This window comes from Monopterus albus, unplaced genomic scaffold, assembly GCF_001952655.1.
Source record: "Monopterus albus unplaced genomic scaffold, M_albus_1.0 scaffold30.1, whole genome shotgun sequence".
Classification (NCBI taxonomy): domain Eukaryota; kingdom Metazoa; phylum Chordata; class Actinopteri; order Synbranchiformes; family Synbranchidae; genus Monopterus; species Monopterus albus.
In genome coordinates, this window is record NW_018127910.1 from 1,742,236 (window position 1) to 1,754,229 (window position 11,994).

At 38.1% G+C, this 11,994-nt stretch overlaps 1 protein-coding gene across 1 annotated transcript; it reads left to right on the forward strand.

The window, feature by feature from the left end:
* The first annotated feature begins 2,840 nt into the window (after nucleotides 1–2,840).
* On the forward strand, nucleotides 2,841–7,990 carry fastkd5 (FAST kinase domains 5). The gene is made up of 2 exons (XM_020596574.1): nucleotides 2,841–2,944; nucleotides 4,200–7,990. Exon 2 carries the CDS (start codon nucleotides 4,211–4,213, stop codon nucleotides 6,635–6,637), a length of 2,427 nt encoding a protein of 808 aa, XP_020452230.1. The 5' UTR covers nucleotides 2,841–2,944; nucleotides 4,200–4,210; the 3' UTR covers nucleotides 6,638–7,990.
* The last annotated feature ends 4,004 nt before the right edge of the window (nucleotides 7,991–11,994 follow it).

Here is an 11,994-nt window from a genome sequence, read left to right on the forward strand (position 1 = left end):
TTACAGGGGACTTACTCCAGACAGCAGGGCAATGACCCTCACAACAGAATGGTAAAAAGATTCTGGTACATTTCTGAAAATTAGTCTTCATGTCTGCTAATGTTATGGCACATCTTTGTTACTTATTTTTGCTTATCAAACTTATTTATAGGATTTCCAGTAATACATTTCCAGCAATGTATTTTCAGATTTAAATTGTAGCTGCACAATTTTGAATTGAATTTTGGTTGAGTTGGCGCTGCAGATGGCTGCCATCAATTCTGTACCGGAAACAAATTCCTTGTGTGTAACATACTTGGCCAATAAAGGTAATTATCCTATCTTTATCCTTATAAGGTGAGAACTACACAAATTCCCCATGAATTAAAAAAAAGAAAGAAAAAATGTTGGCCCATTTTAGTGTTTAGATGGACCTCTATGAAAACAGAATAAACTATGAATAAATATAACAGATGCTTAAGTGTCTAATTTGCTACATGCTGTTGCCAAAATGAAGGAGCAACATTTAGGTTATAGCTAACTAGAAAATATTAACCATTAACCATAAAAAAGGGAAAAAAAGTAAATATATATCTTTTTGTTACAAATACACAACACGTGTTATTACAGTGATGTGAAACCCATTAATTTGATGTGATGCATTTGTGTGACATTCATTTACACTTCATTTTAGTTTTGAGAATGGAAGCCATGAAAAAACTGTATCATTTGGAGACAGGGAGGCATTTTTTTTGTAAGTTAAAAGGGTTATATTGTAAATCAGTTGAGACAAGCACAAAATGTTGTTCTTCTATTATTTCAAATAATCAATTATAGGAAGATTACTTACATTTTACATGGCCAAAAATGACTTTTTACCCAAAAATTAATACTAGGGGATATAATTAGTCAGTTGGGAAGGCAGCTGTGGTTTAAAAGTAATTTCTAGCAAGAATGTGCATACCCTATTTTTTGTCAAATTAAAATGGTATTTTAATGCCTGGCCAGTTACTAAAATTAGTTCAGACTAAAAATGGTTAAATTTGAGGATTTGAAATTGTATGAATGCAAAAGCAATTGTTTGACAAACTTTGTGGTCCCATTTCCATGTTTCAAAAATTATAGATCAATTAAAAAAGTAAATACTGACTCATACGTAGACCAAAAGGGAGAAGTAAAGTGATGCAGAAGTTTATCACATGCAGTGACTGCTGGCCACCATCAGCAAATCAGCCGCTGCTGCCCAGTGTTGCTGATATTAAAAAAAAAAAGACATTTTATAAGAACACTCACAAAAGAACGAGTATCCATTAAAATGTGACTGGAGAGCTCAAACAAAAGTATTGACATATTGGTGTCTGAAGAGGGTATATAGCCGTAAAACATTTATGTGTTGCTAAAAAATCATTTTAACAGAACACTGTCTGTAGCATGCAGATCCTGACAAATAATCAGCATAATTTTTTTAAACTTATTTAAAAGCTTTAGAAGCAAAACAACAAGATCTTCCCATTTTTAACTTGCATAACATTTTACTTTCCATCTATAGGGCCTTTTTACTGCAAATATTTTGAGTCATCATAACAGGAAACATAGAGCTGGTGGTAATAACATTAACAATGGCTCTGTTCTGTTCATGTGGCCTAGTAAGCTATGACAGGATGGCAGTGAGCCAGCATGAACAATACCAGGATGTTTAAAATGAAGCTGCTAAATGGAATTTTTCACCAGAATTAATTTTACTGTGCTTTGAGTCAGTTTGGGCTGGTAATTAATTTCAGTTTACCAATAACTGACTTAATTGTAATTGTTCAATTGAAGACATTGCATTTTAAATCATAATTTATGTCATTTCTTAAGTATTTACTTTTGCAGTAACTTTTGAGTTTGAGTTTTAATTATTTACAGAAATATAATGTACAGAAATTAAATTGCAAGTGTTTGCCAGAAAACACAATTTAAATCAATTCATTCACCAGGGTATTTCATGTACAGCTGGGTGAACTGAGAAGGATTTATTCAGTTGAAATATTCAAATATTATTCAGAAAATGCATAAGAACAACAATCGATCAGTACAATAGAATGGTAACAAATGGCCTGTATTCTACAACATACTTTTATTTACTATTATTATTATTTTAAGAATTATTCTTATTTCAATAATTTTATTATTTTTTTTAATACAAAGGTATTTCATTACAAAATGTGTTCAGTTATATATACACATGTAATCATGTACCGTTTTGCTATAACAATAATAGGCTGTAAAACTAAACATTTAAAATGACACCATTATGATAGCTGTAGGTCCTTTCAAATATAATTGTTCAAATAATGTGTATTTTTCAACAATAAACAAAAAATATTAAGTGATTAAATGAATGGTGGCTATAAGTCTTGAAACTTGTTCAAACAAGGAGAATAAAGCTTGACTTGACTTTTCAGTGAACGGCATCTAGGATATAAACTGATAAGTAGTCGCATATCATGTAACTCATCAATGTAACTGGTGGGCCATGGATTGGGAAGGTTTTTTTTAAATAAACGCGTTTTGTCGTCCTGAAGGTTGTTTGAACCTACCCAGCTGCCGTAGGTCACATTGCATTCATTCTGCTCTCCACAGAAGCAATGCACAGAGGCGACGTCATCCCACCAAAATAAAATTGTACCATATGTCCGACACTGCATTTGCAGCCACTAATTATAAAGTATAATGGAGTCATTGAATATTCAGATACATTATTACAACTCTGTACATCACAACACGATGTTTTAGCAGTTTATTGTGCCATATCATCTTGTAAACGATGTAAACTGTTTTTATTTTGAAGGTTGAAATATTTGAGTTCCGGTGTAGTTGTAGGAAGTCAGTTGCCTTAACTTCTTTCCTCTTGAGTTCATGTGGTCTTTACATTTTAGGGGTATATTGACAGTTAATATCCCCCTGCATTGATGCTGCAAAGGTGAGTTTAATGGCCTGGTTACATGTCGTGTAAATCAAGATAAAAAAAAAATCTTTATTGTACCGTACGCCTAGCAAATTCAGCATAATTAGCATTACCTGCTGTTAGCAATACAGTCTCATTCAGAAGTGTGGCTGGTCCCTGTCATCCTACTGATGTAACGTTACAGACTGCTGTAGCATGTATGTTAGAAGACAAGACTTAATTTAATGATGTAAAGTTTAAACCATATTCTAGGTTGAAAGATGAGGTGGCAGCGGCGTTGTTATTGAAGTTGGATTCACCAGACTTTGGTTAGGCATTGTAACTACAATCGTAGTACATGCTATATAAACTGAGTGCTTCATTGTGTATTCAAATTGGATTCTGGGTTTCAGGCAGACAGTTTATAACAATTGTGTAGGCAGTATTGTGCAGGCTCAACTGATTATGTAGTTTTAGGGTATCTAATCATGTGTTTATTAAAGTTAGTTGAACTATTCACCCAGTTTATTACGTGCAAAGCAAAGCGATTTTTTTATATAGCACCTTTCTAAACCTATGTTACAAGGTGTTTTACAGTAAAACAGAAAAAAACAACAACAAATAAATAAGACCAGATAAATCACACCTACACAATAAAATAATAACAGCAGAAATGCACAATCACAAACAAATGCATCAATCGGAGATACTGTAAATGGCCTGTGAATACAAGTGAGTTTAAGGAGAGAGCTAAAAACAGTCAGGTTCAGAGCAGATCTAATATCCCGTGGCAGACTATTCCACAGTATAGGAGCCCGTACCGAAAAAGCTTGTTCTCCCCAGTGTTTCAGTCTGAACTTAAACAGTTATGTTCTTGAGAAATCATTAGTTTAACATTCATAAAATGCATTTGTTTACCATAAACAGAACCTATTCCATCAACCATGAAGCAGCAGTTCAAAGACAGGTTCTGAAATTAGCCTATTGAATCTTACCCAGAAATGCACATTTATGACATTTCTGCATTATATATAAACAGTTTTAAAAATATACAATTGTTAATCTAATTTGACTGTCTCAGAACTAGGTCGCTGATTTTTCTGTCAGCCATTCACCACAATTTAGAAGCCCCCGGAATCCCCGGCCAACCTTAAAATGAATGATATACAGATCAGAAACCCAAAATGTAGTTTTGTGTATCCTTTCACATTAGGAATCCCAGGTTTGGTTGACTTTAACAGTTTTTACTTTGGTAAAGCTACTTGTTAAAATTATGGTTTTGTCTTTTTAGTTGTTTGATTGATGGCTGCCTTCATCCTGTGTCGACGGGTGCCCAGAATATGCTACCTTCGAGGCTTGAGAAAAGATTTTACCCAGGCTCAACAGCCCTATGGAAAACCAGAGGATGAGACTGAGGAGCAGGAGGGGATAAAAGGAACTTTTCAGCATGAAGAGGCCTCTCTCCTAGGAGACTACAAACTGTATTATAACCCATCTTCATATCATCACTCTGCATGGAACTGTACAACCTCCCAGAGCAAGACAGATGATGATGAGGATGAACAGTGTTCACCCACTCTCACCCCTTCCTTTTGGCAACAGAGCAATCATTACAGTGTGAGTTGCTCGCGGCACCTTTCCAGCACAAAAAATACACTCCTTGACTTGGCTTTCAACAAAAGCCCTGAACCCAAGATGCCATCAGTGTCACCTGTACCACCAGATGTTAAGATAGATACACGTGCCTTCCTCAAATGCCGGCCTGAGTTTGCTTCCATGACCCTTGACCTGGGCCAGCGTCCTCACCCAATTGAATGGGAAGAGGCCTTGTTGGTGCTCCAAAAAGTGACTCTTTTAAAGGGCAGGATGAAACCATCTGATGTGTCTCGCTTTCTTGTGGAGCTCAGTCGCTTGCACCCAGACAAGATGTCACTAGTGATGAGTGACCAACGCTTCATCATTCTCCTCCGGTATTCTGTGGAATACCTGTGCCTCTTTACTGAAGTTCAGCTGCTGGAGGTGCTGCAGTCATTTGTTTGGCTGGATATACCCTCTGCCCACACTGTACTTGGGCTGTTTGAGGCCGAGCTGTGTCGCCGGGCTGACCAAATGAGTTTACACCAGTTGCTGTTAGCTGCTGACTTGTGGCGCTGTATTGGGAGGCAGGTGCCCCTGTTTTTACAGCACCTCTATAACTCAGTCCATTTATATGTAGGACAGATGGGAGTCTCTGAGGTGGTCCAACTGTTGTATATAATTGGGGAAGGTAGGCAGTGCCCGAAAGACTTGATCCCTCTTGTAGAGCGGCTTCTCATGCGCCATTTAAAAGAAATGCACCCTGAAGAGGTTGGTACTGTATGCTTGGGTTTATTTAAATCACAAACTTCAATATCTCAGGGTGGAGTGATGTGTATTGTTGACAAGGCACAGTCCTTTGTGAAAGATATGAGTGACTTTGCCATAGTAAATGTGATGAAATTCATGCGTTTCAGTTACCTGTATCACAGGCCGTGGATGGAGGCCATAGCACAGGAAGTTCCTCAACGGGCTCACAGGATGGGTGTCAAGGGGCTGATGCATGTGGCCTTAGCCTGTTCAGCGATGCATTACCGCAGTGATGACATCCTTATGGCTATTGCTGAGAGAGTGCCCTCTCTGGTACCACACTGCAGGACTAAAGACTCATGCAAATTACTGTGGGCCTTTGGGACATTAGGGTTTCTCCCAGTTCAGAGTTCAAGCTTCTATCCAAGCCTTACCGAAGCCCTGAGACAGAAAAAAGCTGAATTCCAACAATACCCGGAGCATCTGCTTACTGGTCTTCTAGGCCTGGCCTTTGTCTCTCAATTTCCAGAGGACCTAATTGCATTAGCCTTGAGTCCTGACTTTGTCAGCTTAGCAGTGAAATCCACACAGGTGGAGCTGAAAAAAGACCTGTTCACTTTAGATGGAACAGTGGCTCTGGAGTTGCCTCAGTGGACTGGCCCACGGCTAAGCTGTAAACTGAGGGAGGAGATGGCTGAAATGCTGTGGAAGTTTGCTCAATCAGACGTATGTCAGAAGCCAGAGGTTGAGGTGGCAGAATCCACCCTGCAAAAGCTGCTTGGAGGAGAGAAATTTGTGTGTAAGAGAATGATTCTGCCCCACACTCGCTCTATTGACCTGGAAGTCCATTTTGACTCCAGTGGGCAGCCCTTACCCGTGAACCCAGCAATCCACACAGCCCCATTATCTCCTCAGAACAGTTCATCCAAAGGTACTTCAAACAGGGGCTGGGGGAAAATAAATATAGGAGTAACTATAACAGAGGAGCTTTTAGCACAGCTAATAAATACCAAAAGCACCACACAACCTTTAACCCTGGCTCCTACAGATAAGTATCCACCTTTTCACAGAGTAGAACCTGATGAAGGTGGGAGGCTGTTTGACACAGGGCTAGACTTGACTAGTGATATTATAGAAGCCCTCACCAAACCCAGTAGCAAGGGTTTATCCCCACAGGACTCCAAAGGCATAGTCAAACTTGCTATCCAGGTCACCAGCAGGAACCACTACTGCTGCCATTCACAGCAGCTGTTGGGCCTTCATGCCATGAAGAGGAGGCAGTTGAAGATCGCAGGATACAGGGTTGTAGAGCTCAGCCATCATGAGTGGTTTCCTATGATGAGGAAAAGTATGGCTGAGAAGCTGGCATACCTGCACTGCAAAGTCTACGACAGTCTGTGGTAATTCTCTGACTTCTGAGAACAAGAGCACCGCATTGTAAACTATGCACACATTTTGGCTTCTGGGCAAAAGTATTAAAAAAAAGTATTCAGCTCTACACTGTCCTGGTCCAGAGTGTGTGATGATATCATGACATTTTTTAGACATTTGAAATGTTATTTCTTTTCAGAATACAGTTAAATTTGAACCTTTCTGCCAGAACCTGCTTGTACCTTCCAGGATCGTAGAGGAGCAAAGAGAAATAAAGTTTTTTCCCTCTGCTATTTAATAACCTTTACTCATGCATGGTGATCTTCTCTGAGGTCAGTGCATCTGCATTGTGTTATTAAACTGATGCCCTGCTTTGCATGTCACTGAATATGAAGGTTGAATGAAACAGATGTAGGTGTGTGTTTTTTTTTTTTCTTTTTTGTACTGTGGCTGCTCCTGCACAGTAAAATTTGTAATGTAAATTGCTAAAAGACTAAAAAGCCTCTGCATCAATTTGATACCAAAAGGGAGCAAAATAATTCACAGTAGAGCGAATGGTAATAATTTAAGTGCAGCTTCTGTTCATAAGACTGAACATATGCATATGTTTTATCACTGTTTTCTCAGAGGCTTCCTGCCCCAGGGGAATAGTTTTTGTTCCACATTCATTTTTTTGCACTTTGTTTCTGAAAGTTCTTTACGAGCTCTAAGTAAATTTGGCACATGTACTATCAAACTTGCTCATACATTCTGAAGACCTTTTCTTTAAGAATGTGATTACGGTATCTTGAAAACAAGTCACAACACAGTTAGAGCTCCTGTTTTTGTTTTGTTTTAATAATGGGCTGGTTTCAAACCCCTGTGGGAGCTGATGTCTTTGTCTGGCCTACCTTCCACCTACAACTATGTTTGGAAACATAACAAATCCTTTAGGTTCTTCAGGTTTTTCTTTTACCTGCAATTATTAAATTTTTATTATGAAATGTTAAGCACTTCACACAAATAGAGTAATGGGGGCTAATGATTTATATGGCAGATCTTGCACCACCGTAAACACTGCTTCTGAAAGTGTCACCAAGTGAAGGACTGGTCCCAGCCTCACTGAGTCTGAGAACTTAATCCAGTGTGAAACACTGGGATAGAATGGATTTTTCCAGACTCAGCCATGTTTGACTCCTCTGAGCTGTTATTAAGATGACTTTGATCTGGAGGTCATTTGTTATTTGATCCTTTCATTCTGCCACCGCAGCAGGATTAGGGATGTTTACAGATGTTGCTTTTTGTATTTTCACCCTTTTTTTTTTTTAAATTGACACTGTATAGTTGGACTATTGTTCACTGTCCGTGTATAAACTTAAAGTAGGGAAACAATGGTAGAATAACAGTTGGCTGCTGTATCTGTTTTGCAAGTAGCTGTCAAATTCACATCATGTTTGTTTATGATTGTGTTTAATTAAATGAATTTATTTGTTCTAAAGTTTTTTTGGTTTTAATTTTCTGACAACATAGCTTCTGAATTTGATGCCGTTTGATGGCTCAAGGTCTGAGCTGCCCCTCTTTGAAACACACCATGAATCAGTGGTAGCTTTTTCTAAGGAGGCAACAGCATTAATACACAAGGGCAAAGTAACTTTGACAAAAGCCAAAACAAGAGTGACGCCACTGTTCTCTGTGATGAAACACCCAACAGAAGCAAGTTTAAAAATGTGTTGTTGGTCTTTAATTGATTTTCATAGTGTACTGATATGAAGGGAAATCAGTGGTTGTCTGGAATGAAGGACGTTATTTAAAGAAATGTACAAAATGTTATATGGTTTAGAAATAATCAATAATACATGCTTTGAACAACAGAATGTGCAAAAACACTTAGGACTTTTCCAAAAGCCAGACAAAACTGACTTTGAGTAGACGAACACTGTTTTATTCATAGGCCTTCAAATGCATAACAGTGAACTGAATAAGCAGGAAATCCCAGTGACTCCCTGGAGAGAAAGCTGAGATAGGATAAGGACACACCGGGGACACTACAGGTGTGTTGTTCCCCTTAAAACGTTCCTCCTTTACCTTTGTGACTCAGAAACTGATGGTAGTGTTTCCATCTTGCTACCTCTATTAATACTGCAAGAAACTAAAGCAGTTTCAGGGTCTCTGGTTAGGAAACTAAGAACCATAAAACTCAAAAAAATCCTCTTAGGGACAAGTTTTTAATGGCACACCCTTTAATTTGTTACCATAGGAGGGAAAAGATGCATAACTCTTTATTTTAGGGCTGAAACTAATAATGATTATTTGTGTCACCCATTAATGTGCCACTTACTTTCTCATTAATCAGTTGTTTGATGGATACAACCTCAAAAATAATAAAAAATTGGCAATTTCTCACTGTCCAGGTTAACTTATTTTATTTGCTTGTTCAGTCCCAACAATTGTAGAAAACAAAAAAAACAAAAAAACAGCACACACCTGACTAATTGATAAATAATTGAAATGCTATAGATTCTTTGACTGATGTTAGGGCCACTAAATCTGTAATGGACACAGAGTTTTAATAGCTACTGTCCCTATTCTCTTTGGTTCTGTCTTCTTCTGTCATTTACTTTTTTTCCTCATGTCCTGATGGGAGACAAGCGGCACAAAGGGAGGAAAGGCAAATTCAATCAACACCATGTCTGTCAGCATGCGTGGGAGCACTTGATGATCCCCTAGGAGAAGCTGGAGAAAGCAGCAGGGAAAAGAGCAGTTTACTGTGTAACCACTGCTCCCTGATCACCATGAATGAGGAGAGTGATGGAGTAGAGGGTTGTGGTGCTCTACTTACAATCTGCCAGCAGAGGGCACTCACTGCTCAGGAAACTAAACACTGAATACCTGTGGAAAAAGTCCCAACATGACTCCTGGATATTTTTGTACATTTTGTTTGGTAATGCAATTACTAATAAAGAAGAAAGGAAAAAAGTATAAAGTTTTAACAAGCTCAGAATAATATGTTAAAGGAAAAGTTGTTTCAAAGTTTGGCGCTATTACATAGTGTTGTTGATTGTATAATTGATTTGAATTCAAATGCAACTCAAATGGATAGCAAAATAGGTCCCTTATTGACATAGAGAGATGGTGTTTACCTCTCTTGCTGATTTTGTGTCAGCTCTTTTATGTTTTCAGGTTGACACTAACAAGGGGAAACATGTTCAGAGAATAGGGACCGCCTGCTACAGCGGAACGAGTTTATTAGATTGTGTGGAGTAATGGGGATGATTATCAGCTGAGATTGAATCATTATGCTCTTGTTATATTGTATTCTGCATAATCTACCAAGCAAGGTGTTAAGCGTTCTCCTATTTGTTCATGTCTCACTGATGGCAAGATATTTATTGTGTCATTAACTTAAACAAAAGTAAGTAAAAAGGAAATAATCATTAAGCTTACACACCTTTTTTTTTCAAATGTGACCAGTATTTCACCGGTTAATGGAGGAGGCTTTGGAAGAGTGAATGCTCTCTCAGTAATCCCCAATTTATTTGCATTTCAATTCTTTTGCTTTTCACAGCCTGGAAGCTAATCCAGCAGTCTGAATGTGGCCTAAGCTTACATCAACATTTCTTAAATTATCTCATTTTAGAGATATTACTGTCTGTCTGCCGCAAGTCTTTCATTTATCTTATTGTACGAAACAGACAAATCCTAATGTCACCTATTCTTTAAGCGGTGGTGCACCTCGCCTTCTACTACTCATCACAGAAAAATCCACTTCACACTCTTCTCCAACTTGAATCCCAGTTGCTCACAAGCGAGGGAATTTGGTACAGATAACCAGATATATGCAAATGATTATCCCTGAAATGATTCCTATCACAGTTTAGCAGCATGATGGCACTAACTACCGCTGGTAATCTGAAGGTTTCTGTATCACCCCCTCTCAGTTCCGCTTCCTTTCTGACCCCTTTGGTGGCATTCAATAATGTGTCTAGATCCTTGCCTTTAAGATTCCAAACACACACAGTCTGCTAAACCAACTGCTGCAGCGATGCGACTGATAGGGAAGGTTTGCATTCAGCACTTGTCTTAGCTGCTATTGATAGACCTTTATTAAGTTAATCAAGTTCGGGATTTGCCTCTTAGTTCCTCATTTATCAGGGGGTAAACCCTTCCACAACAAGAACACAGTGGATTTAGCTGGATTTGGTTTTTACTGTTGTGATTTTTGTTCTCATTGAAAGGTAAAGAGGGTATTTGAGAAAAAATGCCTGGCACTGTTACACAAGCTACAGTTTCTCATGGAAAGAGAATTATACTGTATGATATGATCATTTTACCAGGGACACTGATATTTTATTAGAGAATTTAACATGACACAGCAGCAGGATGCTAATGATTTCTACTTGTCTGCAAATCTTGCTTCTGGTGGAGAATGGATGTAGTTCATTCATGGTATTCATAGAAACATTAGCAACTGGCCATGAAAAGATCATGCATGACCAGAGGGCACATTAAAGAGATAAACAACAAACAGCAGTAATAAGGATAATATGTATCTTGGCCAGTCAGTTCAACAGAAATAAACATTTGAGGAGAAATTCCAGTAATTAAAAATCCCCCTCAATCATACTGCAGGGACTATTTTTAGCAAGCTTGTAAATGATGAAGGTATTGAGAACAGTTCTGTTTTCAAGCTAATTAACATTATGTGCCCCTCTCTGCATGTGAAATAAGTTCAAGATAATGCTTGTGCAAGCAGCACAACAGCAGTTGCATAACAGCATTGCTGTCTCTCTACAGTCATCACTTGGTCTCACAGATCGTTAAAGCTCAAAGAAGGATTGATGTAAGCTCACAGCAGAATCACTGTAATACAGTGCCACTGTGGCATTTGCAGCTGGGTCATGCCATTATAAAACTACATAATCATGTAAGTTCTGTCTGGTATTTCAAGGTCATTTCTGCTTTTGTTGAATGACAGTGCAACAACATGCCATATACTATATGCATATATGTAGTATATAAGTTTTTTTATACTATTAATGGCTGGTATTTTTCAGCATAAGTCACTCTATGTATTTGCATACTGCAACTGTATCCTTGTATTGCTGCTTCATTGCTACTGATGGGGTTTGCTTTGCTGAGGGGTTCATATTTACTATGTACATGAGCGATTCACACTTATATACATTTTGGACATAATGGAAAGCAAAAGATGATGTCAGACAACAGTGTTGACTGTATTTTTTTTTAGTCAAACAATGCAGCTCACAGCTGGTTTGGGTAACTGTATCATTAAGACAAGGATTGAAATCTTAACAACTATAATCTATACCAGCAGTGACTGAATTTTTTGGCCAGTTGGAGACAGTGTAATAACCTGGAGCATTTACACAAAATCATGTCATAAAGTTGAT

Bases quoted from the DNA above. Each gene is read 5' to 3' on its own strand.
- fastkd5 (XM_020596574.1), top strand. From the start codon at position 4,211: ATGGCTGCCTTCATCCTGTGTCGACGGGTGCCCAGAATATGCTACCTT.